Raw genomic sequence first — 18,662 nt, 5'->3', positions numbered from 1 at the left:
GACACATTCTGGTGCACATTTGGGCCTCATCCATTGTTTTTTCTCCAAGATCAGTGAGGATCAGTCACTATCAGAAACCATCAGTGATGCATCAGTTTTTGCAGATCTATAAAAATGGATTGAAGGTCAAAGGCCACAGGGTGGAGCCTGCCACAAGCTTGTTAAGCAATGCGTCAGTAAAAAAATGGACTGTAAATGGATGGTGCATTAGTATGTCATCTGTTGCTGCTGCTGTCTCTTTCGCTTAATTTAGGCCGTTGTAAAGCTATGGCCAGATATTTTTTACATTATTTTTATGGTGTGCGGTATATAAGGATCAATCTCATGAAAATAATGTGATTGTTGTCCTTTTACTTCTGGTCAATAAGTTGCTTGTATACTGTTGAGAGGAAATACTTGAATAAGAAGGCTGAAATAGTTCAGACTGGGCCATCAAGGCAGGTTGTATATTTTATAGATTAATTTACAGATGTTTTCCATTTGGGATAATGGGATTTGGTCTAAAACTGCCTTCTCTAAGCTATGAGTTTAGTTACGAGTACAGGATGCCCAGGACACTCTGGGAAATGGTCGCAGCCTGAGTGTTTTACCATTCTGATTCGTAATAAAGGATTTAGAGGGAATCTCCTGCATGGAATTTTATATATTTTTTCTCAGTTATCAAGAGAGCATATCCTAAAAATAGAAAAAAATCAGTCATTTTATTTGATTTTGGTTGATTCCTGGGAACTTTCTAATTATCACCAAACGTGTGGTGGTAGTCTTAACTTTCTGAAGCATATAATCTGTCGGCACCTTGTCAAAATTAATGTTTTAGGGGGTTTAATCAGTGGGGTAACAACCCCTGGTAGATTTATGTTCAAATTTAGTGTCACCCAGCTTTCCCAGGGGCAGATATCATCAAAAACGTTTTATACCCAAAAGTCACAGTGGACAAAAATGAAGTAATAGAAAAATCATTGTATATTACCGTACTATCCATATGATGTCCATAAGCAGTAAAAGCTGGACACACTTTCTACATAAACACAAAAAAGAGGGTGAAAAGTAGGGATGAGCGAACCGAACCGTAGCGAACCAGATTCGTTACGAACGAACCGAACTTTGAGAAAGTTCGTAACGAATCTGGAATTTTCGATATTTGTACGCATCTCCTAGAATTCGAATATTTGAATGGGATTCGATATTTGTTCGAATAGTCGAATATCGGGAGCTATTTGAATCTAATCCTATCGAATCGAATATTTCACTATTCACTCATCTCTAATAACCAGGTAATTCACCTGTATAACATCGACTTGTGACTTTATTACCAGCAATTTTGGGGTGTCAGATGCTTCCCCTGCTGTCCCAGTTGCATTCCAGTGGTGTTGGCATCATTTCCTGGGGTGTCATTGTGGACTTGGTGACCTCCAAGTGGTCCAATAGATGTTCTTCAATAATCGAATACTTGTTCCCATAGACTTTAATGGGATCGAATATTCGATCCAATAATCGAATTTTAGGAGATATGCGTACGAATATCTAATATTCGAATATTTTACTATTCGCTCATCACTATTAGCAAGTTTTGTTTTAGGTTCGGTTCGTACGAATCCGAACTTCACGAAAGTTCGCTGGATCGAACCGAACCGAACTTATCAAAGTTCGCTCATCCCTAGTGACAACCCATATTAAAAAGTCTATCTATATCAATACGATTTTAAAGTATGAAAAAGGTGGTACTACAGAAACCAGCAATGCCAGCCTGAAATAGAAAATGATGACAATAATGTCCAAACTCCACAATAATATGCTCAAAATTGTTGTAAACATGTATGAACAAGGTTATATATTAAGTGCAGGCAACAGAATCACACTATCCCACATAGACATAATATAAATGGCTGAAACGCAAAACTCCAAGTGTGGGGACAGGCTGCTATGTAATATGCCATACAAAATCACCCAAAAACAGCTAAGTGGCTATGACATAGAAATTCACAGGTTAGGAAGAGATTACCATACCCATGAGACAGACAGCACTGTGGGAATTTTATAGCCCAAAACCACTTTGAATAACAAACTCTTCATTACACATATTAGACATCTGAAGTGCGGCTATTGAGCGCTGGCTGTAAAATAGACTCCTGTGCTATATTTTATTTGACTTGGACACGCTGCTTACACTTTGGAGTTGCTTTGTCTGCACCCACTGCCCTTTTCCTAACAAATCTTTATTTGTATTTATAGCTGCAGAAATAGCTAGCGAAATTGAGAAAAATGAGAAGATCCGCTCAGCTCTGGAGGTTAAACAAGAAAGTGTAAGTATAAGCTATGGAGGCTATCCATTTGTGTCATCCCTCTAATTTACTTTGTTATGGTAACATTTGCTTAGTTGGCAGTAGGGGGATGGGACCGGTTCTTAAATATCTTATAGTATTGTTTGATCTATTAAGATATATGAAGTTTTTCTTTGCTCTTAAAGGAAGACTAAAGTCCAAGTACTTTGTTGCATAATCTCCCCCTGTCTTTCCTTTGATCCTGTTTTGCCTCCTGTTTCAATTAGAACTGAGAAACTTATAACTAAATCTTCTGTGTGTGGAGATCAACAGTGTCTTACCTCCTCCTCCCAGCCTGTGTCTACCTGTAAGGGTGCGTGCACACTACGGAATGGCTATGGAAAACCAGTCTGGCATTCCACAGCTTGCAGACTGTGGCGCACGTGTCTCCGGTTCATTCTTTGAATGGACGGCAGAATCCGCCCATGCATAGAATGAAGTCTATGACATGGGCGGAGACGCGCGCGGAATTCGCAACGGGTTTTTTGTCAAGGTGTGTTCACACTACGTAATTCTCGCAGATAACTTCCGCTGCGCACTGCTTTTCTCTCTGCCCATGCCTTAGACTCCATTCTATGCTCGCACAGACTCTACCATCCGCCCAAAGAATAGACATGTCAATTCTTTGGGCGGATGGCACAGTCTGTGTGAGCACAGAATGGAGTCTATGGCATGGGTGGAGAGAAAAGCAGTGCGCGGCAGAATCAGTGGGAGGTTATCTGCGAGAATCAGTGGGAGGTTATCTGCGAGAATAAGCTTGGCCCCTTCAGCTGGTCATCAGCTATGGATGGAACAGGTCAGCCGGAGATTACCCCCTGTGTTCTTTGCAAGATTAAAACCAGATAGTTTTAATAATACTCAAAAACCCTGCAGACTGCAAAAACAAAGATCATATTATATTTTTAGGTTTAGTGTTCTTTTAATTGTTGCCTCTTATGTTGATTGTTTACATGTGCCTTAGATTTGGCTCATTATTATATGGTGGTAATTAATCTGTACACTGCCAGGACAGAGGGATACAAATATTATTAAATAGTTGAGCATCTGTGGGATTAGGTTTTCCATATTATTGGGTGAACTCCCTTCTTAAACTGAAACTTTAGATTTAGAGCTTTCCTCTGTGATATGACACTGGCCAGTGGCGTAGCTACCATAGAGGCAGGGAAGGCGGTTGCTATGGGGCCCATGGAGAGAGGGGGCCCAGGGAAGATAAGAGCCTCCTGTTTCCTTTTGCTTAACCCTTTATTTACTGCAGTGTGTAAGTGACTCAGTGTTCTCTAGCATGCTGCAAAACAAAGAAAGGGTTAATACAGAAGACTATTAGCTCTCTGCCTGACTACTCTGATAACCTCTGATCTCTGTTCTCTGAGCTTCTGCAGAGGTCAGGGGTTATCAGTGCTGGAGTAGTGAAGGAGAAAGCTAATTGTCTTCTGTATTAACCCCTTTTTTGTGTTGCAGCATGTAAGAAAACACTGGGTCACTTACACACTGCAGTAAATAAAGGGTTAAGCAAAAGGTAGTCTGCTCCTGCACCTATGTATATAACCATAGGATTCTGCCTCTGGCCACGAGAATTTTTTTGGGGCCACATCACCGAGTATATATGTATGTATGTGTGTGTGTGTGTGTGTGTGTGTATATATATATCTCCATTGATTGTCCCATACAAAATTTAAATACGAGTCTCAAAACACGGGAATAGCCAGATAACCCTCTCTACAGAGAAGGAAGCCCATTGCCAAGGGGTGCCTCCTAGTGGGGAGAGCACCAAACCACCCTGATACGTAGTCCCTCAGGTCCTCACTCTGTTGGGAGCTTTGGGACCTAAATAGGGAAACACCAGGGTGGCCCCTGTAAGTCAAAGTCTAACTCTGTGTCGAGTATAACTAAGTTCAGTGATTGTAGTGGTTTTTTTTTGGGCTATTTATCATTGCCCCAGTAGCCAGAATCCTGCTCCACACTGACGAGGGGCAAATACCCCGAAACTGCAGTTTGTGGATGGATGTCTAGCCTTGGTAACCCTTGTCTTATGTCGTTATACTCGCCACAGAGTTAGACTTCGACTTACAGGGCCACCCTGGTGTTTCCCTATTTAGGTCCCAAAGCTCGCAACAGAGTGAGGACCTGAGGGACTACGTATCAGGGTGGTTTGCTGCACTCCCCACTAGGAGGCACCCCTTGCCAATGGGCTTCCTTCTCTGGAGAGAGGGATATCTGGCTATTCCCGTGTTTCGAGACTCGTATATGAGGCTCCACGGACCCCTTTTCTGTATATATATATATATATATATATATATATATATATATATTATAATTAGTGTATAGGGGAGGGGGGACCCCCATACAGTTTTTTGCTATGGGGCCCCATGAATCCTAGCTACACCCCTGACACTGGCCCCCTCTATTAAGCTTACCATAATAAACAATGCTGCATACACACATATTCTTTCACTGTGGGAATTATGTGCAACTCTGCACCAATTGGGCCTCACATTCGCCATCTTGCAGCATAGCCATAGTCTTCTCATCCTCTCTTTGCTAACAATGTGAGGGGGGCATCCTTGCTCTAAGCACAGTAAACTGTACAAAATGTATCTAACTTGACCCCTGGTTGTCCAAGCAGCAGTAAGTGCCCGCTCTTATTCTTTGAGCCTCTGTGTGGCTGCACAGAGATGACACCTGGCTTTCATCTCTATGATGTGACCTTTACTGGGCTGTCAATTAACAAACGGCTATGATGGACCAGGCAAGTTAGGATGACATCAGAGTGCAGGATAATGCAACACACTGGCTGTGACATTTAATGAAAATGATTTAATGGTTTTACAATTCCTCCATCGTAAATAGTATTTTTTGTTTGTTTTTAATTTCGCCCCCAAAATGAGCATCCTGGGCTAAAAATGTTTTCCACTATAAGTATGACATTGTAATTTTTATCAGTGAAAATAACATATATACATACACACACGTGTTTCTTCCCCTGGTCTTTTTTTTTTTTTTTAAATATGAGTTTCATAGTTTGTGCTTTTCTTCTCCCATCTCATAGGGCATGACATTCACCAAGGAGCAGAGTGAAGAGCAAATAGATGAGATTCACCGGGATTACAGTGAGTGATGATGATGATGTTTGCCTGATATTTATTCTCAGATAATTTGCTGAGTCCCTTTCGATGTTGTGCACCTTCCTTAAAGGGGTATTCCCATCTCAACTAGTATAGTTAATTGCTTTTAAGGCCCTATTACATGAAACTATTATCGGCCGTATTCGGCCATTGCGGACAATAATCCTCTTGTGTAATAGAATACAACGATCAGCCGACATAAATGATGTTGGCTGTTCATTGTCTGTCGTCTTTCAACATGCTGAAAGACAAACGACTAAGATAGCAAAGATCTGCTGCTGTTGCTCTGTGGAACAGGAGCGGTGGTAGCAGACTGCTGCTATCTTTTATGGGCTGCCCAGATGATTTAGCGATCACCTGGGCAGTTCCCAAACAGCTCCCCGTGGCCCCCTGGCTCTTACCTGCTTGCTGCCGCCACGTGTAATAGCTGACATCGCTCATTTGCATCGCATCATGTAATAGGGGCTTTAAAATCGCTTGTACTATTGATTTCTGCAAGAAAAAATTAAATTACCGCGATCACTCAGACGTTAGAAGCTCCAGCAGTGGAAATCAAAATCTTCTACAGACTCTTCCACCCAGACTCCCCATTACTGCAGTTATATTAAAAATAATAATAAAGGAGAACTCTGGCGTTTTACTACTTTTGCTTAATAACCACACATTACAAAGTAATATAACTTTGTAATGTAAGTAAATTAGCTATCTGGTCCCATGTTCCCCCTCTCTCCCTACCCAGAAGTAAAAGAAAGCATACATACCTTAATTGTCAACCACGTCCTCTTCTCCTGTCGCAACCTTGTGTCAGTGTGGTCAGAGCGGGCAGTGAAGCCTGGTCTTCCTCCTCTTTGGCGTCTTCCTGCAGAACTGAATGGGATAGAAAAGAGCCTTTTCATTGCCTAGAGTGTATCACATCCAGCTTGCTTAGTCCTGATTTACTGCGCACCAGCAGCCTTTCTTTCCCATTCACTTCAATGAAAACCCGGAGGTGAGGGAGATCCAAAGACGCCACCCGAAGCTGACTGAAATTCCCTCTGGTGTTTGTCACCGGAGCGGGGTGGTGAGTATGAAATCTATGGAAGAGATCTATCAAACTGGTGTAAAGAAGAATTGTCTTGCCCCTAGCAGCCATTCAGATTCCACTTTTCATTCCTCACATATTCTTTGAAAAATGAAAAATGGAATCTGGTTGCTAGGGGCAACTGAGCCAATTCTACTTTACATCAGTTTGATAAATCTCCCCCTATGTGTTTGTGTGTGTGTTTTTTTTCTTTTTCACAACGCCAGAGTTGTCCTTTAATTTCCTGATCCTCGTCTTGCCCCTGCCTGCCTGCTGTTTCTTTATACTTTGTGGGACTTCTCCTTTATGTTTGACGCATGAAATGCTGTGTCTTTGCCATTAGTGAACACCTGCTAGTCATGTTATCAGTCACTCCTCCATTATGGTGGCAACCGTTCAAAAGCACAGGTCGAGGTATAAATAGACTTCATCTCTGTTCATTTCTTTTTGGTAAGCACCAGCATGTTGCATCAAGATGTGCTGTGTGCACGTGTCATGGGCACATAGTCTACTGTAAATTCATATAGATGTATCTGTCCAAAGTTGTGCAAGACTTTAGGGGTGGAAACGGCCATCTGGCCCTGTTTGAGTATATACGCGTTAGCCTTGTGTCAGGCTGTTGGAGAAGCATTTTGCAGGCAATACAAATGTGTTATATGTAACAATTATTTTGCTTTCAGGAGGGGTCAGTATTGTTCTTAGCGAGGCATTGTGCACTGACATCTTCCCCAGAGCAGCAGGGGCCATCTAGGTAAACGTTAGTGGAAAGCTCTTGGATGTTTGCTTTTTGGGTTGGCTTTTTGGTTACCAGCTGTGTCTTTCTTCTTTTGAGGGAAATAGTCACATACAGAACTTTACTGAATTGTCACTAAGTTATTTTTCACCTGCCACATCATAGCCCCTGCAAAATTAATAAGGCGGCAGTGGGTTTTTACTTTATATTTGTGCAGAACAAAACACTGTGCCTTAGGTTTGAATTGCCCAACAATGGTATAAATGATAATTGCCTTATATTTAATGGTTTGCTATCAAACAAGTCATTACTTTTTTTTGCCTTTTAAGTTTTTCCCTTTTAACATCTGGAGAGAAGGGCTTTAATGTTTTATCAAAATGCAGACACATTTTTTTTTTAGGATTTCATACAGCGTTTTAGAATCCGTTTTGAAGGAACTCCAGATATGAGGGCAGAATACTCATCAAGACTGTGACAGGAAAGAAGAGTATAGTACAAAGCATACATATGACCCTGGCCACAACAGCATTTTCTCACAGAACTTAAAATATGAGGTGTCAATGACTCATGTGATTTGTACTCGACTTGAATCTGTCGAGAAATACAAAGACAGTTTAAAAAGTATCTCTGTAGTCATTACGCATATACGGTACGATGTGAGACTGTATTGAAACTGGGACAGTGTCACAAAATGCAACTTTTTCTCTTGTGTCATATAATTTTATATTTTTCTGTAGGAGACAGTAATATAATAGTTATATTTTTGTACGTAGGGGCAGTATTAGAGAAGTTATATTCTTGTTATAGTCCTACACTGACCATAGGCCTGCAACAGCGTTTAAACTACATTTTTTTTTTGGTTAACCACAGTTTTGTGTATGCTAAAAAAATGGAAAAAAACGATGAAAAAACAGTGTGAACCCAGCCTTACCTAATATCACAAAGGCTGAGACTAGGCATGCCTCGTACTTCTTCCCATAAGAGGATGAAATCCGCTCACCTGCTTTTGAGTCTGCAGATTTGGGCTCAGTCTACGAATCTGCAAATAGATTCACTCATTTCTAACTGGTATGCCAGTTAGAAACATGTTTAGAACATGTTTACCCCCTGATGAGTTCAAAAAGGAAAAGCTACTCACTAGAGTACAAAAAAAAAGGAATCGTAGAGAACTTGCAGGGTAAAAACCTTACTGCTTTCTGCAAGGAAAAGAAGCTGAATGTCCGAATGGTCAGAAAATGGCGTGCAAAGTATGATAAAATCAACAGCCGTGCAAGGTAAATGCTAAGACTCACAAGTGTGGATCAGGTTGGCACAAGCATAAATGTTTGTCTTTTGTTGTTGGGAAAAAAAATGCCCTATCGGCATTTATTTATTTTTTGATTAAAAAAATTAAATAAAACACAGTAGTACTGTAGTATATTAAAGTACATGTGTGACAGAACTATAGTAGTTATATTTTAATGCAATAATACATAGGAGGCAGTAATATATTAGTTATATTCTTGTACATAGGGTACAGTACTATAGTAGTTATGTAGCAACAAGATAAATAGCCTGGCACAACACAGGTATGTGGATAAACTGAGCAAAACCGTTGTCTCAGAGTACAATGCAAGAGGTGAACAGGAATAGCACCTCCTGCATTCCTGTGCAAAAAAAGGTAAAGAATTATGGCACTCACCAGTGGAGCAGAAATATCTTCAGTTTATTGTGGACAGCAAAGCACAAGCAGGAAGGGTGGTAAGCAGGCACAACCCTGAAGGGGACCGTTTCCCGCAGACTGCACTTTGTCAAGCCAGGAGCAAGTGATCAGAGATGTGTCCGCTTACCACCCTCCCTGCTTGTGCTTTGATATCCACAATAAACTGAAGATATTTCTGCTTCAGTGGTGAGTGCCGCATTCTTCACCTTTTGTTCCGCTATAGTAGTTCTATTTTAGGACATAAAAGGCAGCATTGTAGTACTAATATATTATTTAAAATTATTCATATGTTAAAGGCATGAAAATTGTTCCAGAGGGAAATATTTTAAAAGGAAGTAAACAGAAGAACTAGGGGGCACAATCTGAGGTTAGTTAGAATGAAGATCAGAAGAGGGCAGGCTGGTTGTTAAAACATAACAGGCGTTGGTTTTTAAATGTAGCCGAGAGGCATTGGTGTCAGCTTTAGGTGTGAGGTGCAGCAGCTCCTTTCTCTCCATGTCCGTATTTTACTTTTCTCCCCTTTCTGAGTGGCTAGCACTCCTGGTAAGACCCATGTGACCCCAATTAGCAGGAAGTATCTGTGCACACATGGTAACTACCTATTTCGCCCATTCTACCTCCGGTGCAGTGGTGAGTAGTAAGACCTTGTTCACACTTGTGTTGCTTTGTGGCCGCTTTCTCTGCTGGCCTCGCCTGCTGGGTTTGGGGGGCCTTCGGGGTTTGGTCCTGTGACAGTGGGGTTGCAGGGCCATTCCGTGGCCTCCCTTCCCTGCTTGCTCTCGCTTTACGGGGTTGGCGGTCGCTGACCGACACAGTGTTGATTTAGTGTAGGGACTCATGTGATCCAGGAGACCTGCACGTGGTACATGAGGCAATATGGTTTCATCAAATTATATACCAACATCCTGGTGTCGGTTTTTAAATGTAGCCGAAAGGCATTGGTGTCAGCCATAGGTGTGAGATGCAAATAGAACATAACTTTTATTATAAATACTGAAAACTAAATATGTGCGATTGTGCAGGTTAAAAACACATGGTGTAACGCATGCCTTTCATCTCTGTTCATGAGAATGTAATATATTCAATTGGGCTAGTACGTCTCAGATTAGCAGCTATATTGATTATACTGCGATCACAATGTCCAAAACAAAAAGCTGGTCGTCCTGTGTGTCAGGGGAACGAACCGTTCCTAACAACCAGCTTAATAGACACCGCTTGTAGGGCCAGTTATTAATAACCAATTGGATACAGTAGATGAGCACCGTCGCCGCTGCAGCAATCACTCAACGCTTACAGCAGGTCCCCGCTCATCAGTAATAACGTGTAACGATCTAGTCATATGTGGACTACAAATGTGATTGCTATCATTAGATGGGAACATAGATACTAATAGATACTAGTCTTGGTTCCCCTTGACAAAGCCAAGCTATATGTAATTAGAGATCAAACATCAGATCTGCCGGGTACTGATGGTATATCGGCTTTCGGCAGACTATCGGACCCGCGCGGACTGGTAGTATATCGGTTTCAGTAACGGAACAGTATACTGGCACTACAAGGGAAGTGTCTTCCCATTGCCACTACATAATTAGTATCTATGTTCCCATCTAATGATGGCGATCACATTTGTAGTCCACATATGACGAGATTGTTACACATGTTATTACTGCTGAGCGGGGACCTGCTGTAAGCGTTGAGTGATTGCTGCAGCGGCGACGGTGCTCATCTACTGTATCCAATTGGTTATTAATAACTGTCCCTACAAGCGGTGTCTATTAAGCTGGTTGTTAGGAACGGTTTGTTCCCCTGACACACAGGACGACCAGCTTTTTGTTTTGGACATTGTGATCGCAGTATAATCAATATAGCTGCTAATCTGAGACGTACTAGCCCAATTGAATATATTACATTCTCATGAACAGAGATAAAAGGCATGCGTTACACCATAAGTTTTTAACCTGCACAATCCCACATATTTAGTTTTCAGTATTTATAATAAAAGTTACGTTTTATTTAGATCTTCATAGTTGATGATAAATTCTAGTTCTGCACCATTATACATGGCATGAAGATCTGGGGCTACCCAGGTGTTAGCCTCTGCCGGTCTCCTGTAACTCCTGGTCTTGTGACGTCACAATCCTGCTCAGGAATGCCCGCTCAGCCAGTCAGTGACAGGACACCTCTACATCTACTAAAGGACGATAGTTGACCTCAGGGAGATCAACCAAAACACCCGCCGAGACACCATCTGGTGTCTCGACAGCAGTGTATTCTAGGACATTGCCCCCTGGGAAATTGAATATGCATACCTCTACATTTAATGACTGGCTGAACAGGTAATTTCTGCTTTGTCATGACAACACTGGAAACCGGGAGGAACAGGAGACCAGAGACTGACAGTGAACCGTAATGCTGTGTTGCAGGGCCACTGGGACAGGTAAGTATCAGGATGAGTACAAACAAAGTGCAAGATTCACAATGTAATAGAGCTAATCATGTCATCCAGCTCAGGATCGATAACTTGTTCACGACGATGCAGTGGAAACTAACAATGCTACTTTGTACACCATAGAGGTTGCTGAGTGGCCACAGTATATTACTTTTCCTGGGAGGGCTTCTTTAAAGTCAGTGTAAACTTAGACATCTGATCAGTACTATTGTCATTCCTATTACCTTACACATCATGGCTGCTGGTATAAAGTTAAGCATTCAGCAGGGGGACAGCATTAAACAAAGGAAAAAGGGTAAAGTGAGTATAAAACCACCTCCATTCGTGATAGGACTGACCCTCAAAATGTAGCTAACTGATAAATACCTAGAAAGCTTAAAGGGGTAGTGTCACAAAGCAAAGAAGGTATAATCAGATGTTTAACACATATAAATATGTAAAGGAGAACCAGTGTGCTGTTTTAGTAAAGTAATTTACGTCACACTGCTAGTTTTGTTTCCCATGTGTCAGTTCACCCCCTGGTTTCCTCTCTGATCTGTCACCCTGCGGTTGCCATGCATCAGTGCAGACACTTTTCCACAATCCCCCTTATTTGCATGTGAAGTGAAAACCAACTTCCAGTACTAATGGGACAGATCATGTGAGGATTGAACTGAGCATGAGTACCTCAAAGTGGATGCCTCGCTGGCTGTAACTAAGGGCAACAGGTTATAAAATTAAAACACCACTTGAGGGGATTAGTAAGTCTATATCAGAAGTGTCAAACTCAGGCCCTCCAGCTGTTTCAGAACTAGAATAGGCATGATGGGAATTGTAGTTTTGTAACAGCAGGAGGGCCTGAGTTTGACACATCTGGTCTATATCTTTCAAACTATACATTTTAAGAAATCCTTGTACAATGGAAATATTTTCCATTTTACATAATGTATCAGTATAGATCTAGTTTTCTTTGGAACACCACCCCTTTTAAGGCTATGTTCCCACTTTGGGAACATAGGCAAAAGGCTGCCATCTTGTTATACAGGTGGCCACTAATAATCATCATCTATATAATCGCATTTTCCCAATTATGTTCCTAAAGTGATTTCAAACATGATCAAACATAACAGGGGAGATTTATCAAACATGGTGTAAAGTGAAACTGGCTTAGTTGCCCCTAGCAACCAATCAGATTCCACCTTTCATTCCTCAAAGACGCTTTGGTTAATGAAAGGTAAAAATCTAATTGGTTGCTAGGGGCAACTGAGCCACTTTCACTTTACACCATGTTTGATAAATTTCCCCGAACAATTTTAAACATCTTTCTAAATGGTGGAAGTCCAGGCTCATTTTATTAATAGAGTTAATCGCTCATCTAGGTGGATGGGACTTGCCATTTAGTTGTGTTATTTATAGAATAGAATAGAAGATCTCTGTAGCAAAGAGAAAGTTTACAAAGACTCCAGGAGCTGCTGCAAACAAATAAATCCTAAGAAGCCCCGCAGTCTCTCACGTCAGGATTGCGTAATTCTCAAGCATTGCATTCAATACATTCAGGTAAACCATCAGCTCTGCTCTAGATTAGAAGCTTTTACTGGAAACCATTTTAGCCCCAGATCCGATGACAACCCATTTAGCCCTTTTCAGTAAGGAAACTTTTTCTCTGCTCAACCTCCTCCAAAAAGAAACAAAATATCCATCTATACATATTGACTGACCACAAAAAGAAACAATTTCCTTTCCAACGTCTTTTGTTATTTTGAGCCCTCTTTCAAGTGTTATGTCATTTCTAGGTCTCCAGTTAAGTTGTCACAGGTTTTTGACATGTGAAGCACATAAACATATAGCGGAGCATAACTTGTCAAGATGGTAGAATGTGCTATCAGACATGATGAAGCTCCAACATAAACAGTATGAATTGAGCTGCGCTACACACTAGGGTTATCAGTGCATCAGCCATTTCTGGATCTTTATAGTATTGGTACTGTAATGCTGTCCTGCTGTAGCCAGCGATTGAGCATACCCTCAGTGATCAGGGGACCCTGTGTGTGTGGGGAGGGGGGGGGGGGGGGTGCTGACAAGTACGTATGGTCTATTTATTATTTTTATAATATATTTTTACCATCACAGCAAGCAATTATCAATTAAGTTTTATGGGGCTATGGCGCTATATTCTTGCGGTGGAATAAAAATCTGCTGAGAGAATGGAGTGCCATAGACCGTGATAGACAGTATTGCAGCAGATTTTGCCAAGAAATTTAAAGCGTGAAATCTGCTGTGATTTGTTCATGTTAAAGGGCCCTCCTCAAGTAGGATAAAGGATGCTCATTCCAAATCTATAATTTGTTGTTTTTTAATTCTTTGTATTTTACGGTTTTAGGCCTACAAACTAGGCATGTTGTTGCATAGAGAGGACTACTTAGCTCAAGAATATAATGGAAAGGGCTCATAGAACATAGAAAGATAGAAATTGCAGATATAGAATCAGTGTTGAATACTGAGTGTATAATCTACTGATAACTTAGATTAGTAGTTTTGGGGGTTAGAGTCCCTATAAGGTGGCAATACACCTTATATAACTCATGGCTGTCTGTTACACAGAGAACATCCATACACAGGAACATTTGGCATGGCTGAGTGTTCCTGTAGTCTCTATACTTACAACACAGAGAAAAGTAAGCCATATAGAGAATGGGTGGCACTTCACCCAGAAGTAAACTAACTACTCCATAGGGTGCAAAAATAGATCTAAATTTTATTGGTATAAAAAAACACAAGATAAAATCATTTAACCCCTTAACGACCACGGATGTAAATGGCGTGTACATTTACGCCTGCGGTTTACCCGATTGCTGTGTGTATAATTTATAGCAGGCCATCTCTGCTTGTTAGCACAGGGGGTGATTTACACCCCCCGTGCTGACGATCGCTGTAATTGGCTGGTCAATTCAAACCAGCCAATTACAGCGAAATTCTGCTTTCCGGGTCATCAGTGACCTGGAAATCAATGGCAATTGGTGCTGTTCAAGACAGCACCAATCGCCATTAGTGTGTATAGTAAATGTGGCCATGGTGTCACCCTCCAGATCGCAGTGATTGGCTGGCCAATGGCGGTGATCAATGTTAAAATAAATATTCCTGGGTCTACACACCTCAGTTAGTTAGCTGAGGTGTGTAGAGAAGGTGTGTGTGTGGTGTAGGTTCACCATACTCACCTGAAGTCCCACGTCGTCCTAGTCTCCTCTTTTTTGACGTAAGTTTTTTTTTTTCCCCACTCCTGGTTGAAAAAAAACAAGATTTTTCTCCCCTATATTCTACAGCCATAGTCTGTTGATAAGTACCGCGCATAAGTGCGGCATTTATCAGCAACTCCTTTTTTGGAATAGTTTTTTTTTCCTTACTGTTAAAAAAAAAAACACGTAAAAACCACAACGTTACACTACACTAGCCTACATTTTACAACACTACTTAAAATAAAGTTTTACACTACACCACAAAGTTTTACACTACATATTTACATACCCCATATACCAGTCCCCATATAAAAATGTCCCACGGGGTTTTCGGCGGAGGAGGCACATGCTCTTATTGCGTCCGATACCAAAACAGCCAGTGAGGATGAAGCAGGGGATCCTTCTTTCCTCCATTCATCATGATCTTTATCGTCATCATCCAGTGATGATGAATACCCACATAGGTGTCCAAGGAGGACACCTCGGGCTGCCTCCCGACACGTCATCCCATCTTGACCCCCGCCCCCAGACAGGTGACCAGATTCCTGGCTTTGTAGCATGAGCAGGAATCCAAATAAACCCCACAGGCCTCAGAGAAATAGACTTTTTCAAGCTCTTTCTCTAATGACCTTATAAATTTAATGGTGGCGCAAACAGACTTGTACGTGCACCAATTTATAGCCAACAACCCCTCCTCCTCTTTTGCTAGACCCATGGCGTGGACCACTGTTGTTGCAGCTGAAATAAAAAAAAAAATTGGGAGCTCCTGCTGCACATTGGCCTAGTAAAAAAAACAAAAAACAATGCGGCAATACTGGAGTGAGGATATTATGTATAATTTATATTAATATTTCGCCTTCCTCTGGATCAACCCAGGTTGAATTTGATGGACTCTTGTCCGCTTCAACCTTATAAACTAGTAATTAGCATAATACCTACAAATAAATTAAAATTGTCCCTTTTCCTTAACTAAATAGGCATGGCCCCCATTCCCATTAGAGGCTTGCCATGTTTCATTTACAAAGCCGCTGTGCTGCTAAGGCAGTAAAAAAAATCCCACAAGTGACCCCATTCTGGAAACTACATCGCTTAAGGAATGTAACAAGGGGTGCAGTGGGAATATGGACCACTTGGTGATGGGCACATTTGTGCCATGAAAATGAAAAAAAAAATATTTTTCATTTTCACAGCACATGTTCTACATATGTGCCTGTCACCAATGGGGGTCTATAATGCTCACTGCACCCCTTGTTAGATTCCTTAAGGGGTGTAATTTCCAGAATGGGGTCACTTGTGGGGGGTTTCCACTGTCCTGGCAGCACAGGGGCTTTGTAAATGCAAAATGGCCTTCATCGTATATTTCAGCATATAAATGGCGATCTGTCCCTTTGGTGGCTTTCTCATGTGGGGTATTTTTGTTCTCGGGAAATTACCCTACATATTTTCTTTTTTTTTTTTTTTTTTCTAACTCCTTGGGGAAATGAAAAAAATCAAGGCTAGACCAACATTTAGTTAAAAAATAAAAAATTTACACTAAATCATTGATCTAGTCTCCTATATTTTTAAAATTTTCGCAAGGGGCTAAAAAAAAAAAAAAAAAAAAAGTGTAGAGTAATATCCCCTTAGTACGGAAACATTAAGCGCCATGCGGGTGCAGGGTATACCTCCAAATAGAAGGAGCGCCAATTAGCTCAAATGGACGTTGAATACATTGTCGCATTTAAAAAGCCACTGTGTTGCCAAGACAGTGGAAACCCCCCACAAGTGACCCTATTTTGGTAACTACACCCCTCAAGGAATCTAACAAGAGGTACAGCGGGAATATGGACCCTTTGACGGGCACATTTGTGCCATGAAAGTGAAAAAATTAAATTTTTCACTTTCAATTCACATTGTTCCACATTTGTGCCCGTCACCAGTGGGCTCATATACTCACTGCACCCCTTGTTAGATTCCTTAAGGGGTGTAGTTTCCAGAATGGGGTCATTTGTGGGGGTTTCCCTTGTCTTGGCAACACAGGGGCTTTGTAAATGCGACATGGCCCTTGAAATCCATTCCAGCCAAATCCAGCCTCCAAAAGCCAAATGACGCTCCTTCCTGTTGGAGGCGCGTCTTGCGGCCGCATGACACTTGTGAGGTATATCCATAATCGGGACCAACTGCTTTCCCTTTTTTTTCCCTTTTAAACTCTTGTGAAAATGGAAAATTTACGGCTAGGTTTAAGTGTAAAAAATTTAGTTTTTACATAACATCATTGATGTAGTCTTTACTTTTTGCATTTGCGCAAGGGGTTAAAAGAGACAAAACAAATCTTGTAGAGCAATTTCCCCTGAGTACGGAAATACCCGACATGGGAACTTAAGGCGCCATGCGCCCGCAAGACGGGTCTCCAGAGGGAAGGCGCGCCATTTGGCTTTTGGAGGCTGGATTTGGCTGGAATAGATTTTAAGGGTTATGTTGCATTTAAAAGGCCCCTGTTTTGCCAAGACCGTTTAAACCCTCTACAAGTGACCCCATAATGGAAACTACACCCCTCAAGGAATGTAACAAGGGGTTTAGTGAGCATATGGACCCCACTGTTGACTGGCACATATGTGGAGCAATGTGGTGTGAAAATGAAATATTACATTTTTTACACTAATGTTGGTCTAGCCTTGAATTTTTCATTTTCACAAGGGGTTAAAAGAAAAAAAAAACACTATGTAGAGCCATTTCCCCATAAATACCCCACATGTGGACATAAATCGTCATATGTGTGCAGGGCAAGCCTCCGAAGGGAAGGAGCGCCATTTGGATTTTGGAGGCTGGATTTGGCTAGAATGGATGATGAACGCCATTTTGCATTTACAAAGCCCCTGTGGAAACCCCTTACAAGTGACCCCATTCTGGAAACTACACCCCTCAAGGAATCTAACAAGGGGTGCAGTTAGGATATGGACCCCTCGATGACGGGCACATTTGTGCCATGAAAGTAAAAAAATAAAAATCTTCACTTTCACGTCACATTGTTCCACATCTATGCCCGTCACCAGTGGGCTCCATAAAGTGCCAATTGGTGCTCCTTCCCTTTTGGAGGCTCGTCCTGCGCCCGCTTGGCACTTTATGTCCACTTGTGGGGTATTTCAATACTCTGGAGAAACTGTGCGACACGTTTTGTGTTTCTTTTTTTTCTTTTCTTTTATTCCCTTGTAAAAATGAAAAATTGAAGGCTAGAACAATGTTTTAATGTAAAAAAAAATTTCTGAAAATCTGTGAAACACCTGTGGGGTCCAAATGCTCACCTCACCCCTTGTTACATTCCTTGAGGGGGTGTAGTTTTCTAAATGATGTTTTTTTTATGTTTTGGTGCCCCAGAGCCTCTGCCAACCTCAAGTGGTACAGTCACAAATGACCAAATATAACGGAGGCGTTGAAATTCACAAATTTATATCTGAGGCTTGTGCTTGCGTCAAATAGCGCAATAGGGCCACATATAGGTTTTTGTTTTTTTTCTTCATAAAGATTTGTTGTAAGTATCAACTCTAATTTACCAAAAATGAAGTACAATATGTCACGAGAAAACATTCTCAGAATCAGCAGGATAGGTAAAAGCATTCCCAAGTTAATAATGAATAAAGTGACATAGGTCATATTCATAAAATTTGCCTTAGTCGTTTAAAGAGGTACTGCGGGCTGGGGTTATTTTTATTGTATGACCGGAGAAGGGGTGGAAATAGAGGCCGCAGGTCACTTACCTCCCCGGTTCCAGCGCTGGGTCCCAAGTCGCGCCGCCCCAATGTCCCGTCCTACTGTTGCTTCCTGGTCATAGCTGCGGCTTGAGACGTGATGTCAAGGCAGCTCAGCCATTCAGCGGTCATAGCAGGGGTCCCACCTCGGCCGCTGAATGGTGAGCTGCCTTGAGACGTCACGTCTCAAGCCGTAGCCCAGACCAGGAAGCGGCAGCGGGATGGGAGAATGGGGCGGCGCAATCTGGGACCCGACGCTGGAACCGGGTAGGTAAGTGACCGCCGACCTCTATATCCACCCCTTCCCCGACCATACAATAAAAGTAACCCCAGCCCAG

The 18,662-nt window shown here is 41.7% G+C and overlaps 1 protein-coding gene across 2 annotated transcripts in view; it reads left to right on the top strand.

The window, feature by feature from the left end:
* Positions 1 to 18,662, top strand: part of RAD18 (RAD18 E3 ubiquitin protein ligase) — a 305,725-nt gene that overhangs the window by 114,052 nt on the left and 173,011 nt on the right. For both annotated transcript variants that reach the window (XM_069968715.1, XM_069968716.1), the window contains 2 exons: positions 2,233 to 2,303; positions 5,368 to 5,428. In XM_069968715.1, the coding sequence (XP_069824816.1) occupies positions 2,233 to 2,303; positions 5,368 to 5,428 (132 nt within the window). The remainder of the gene's footprint in view (positions 1 to 2,232; positions 2,304 to 5,367; positions 5,429 to 18,662) is intronic.

Source organism: Dendropsophus ebraccatus, chromosome 4, assembly GCF_027789765.1.
Source record: "Dendropsophus ebraccatus isolate aDenEbr1 chromosome 4, aDenEbr1.pat, whole genome shotgun sequence".
NCBI lineage: Eukaryota > Metazoa > Chordata > Amphibia > Anura > Hylidae > Dendropsophus > Dendropsophus ebraccatus.
The sequence above is the reverse complement of the archived record's forward strand: the minus strand, read 5'-3'. Positions and strand labels throughout refer to the sequence as shown.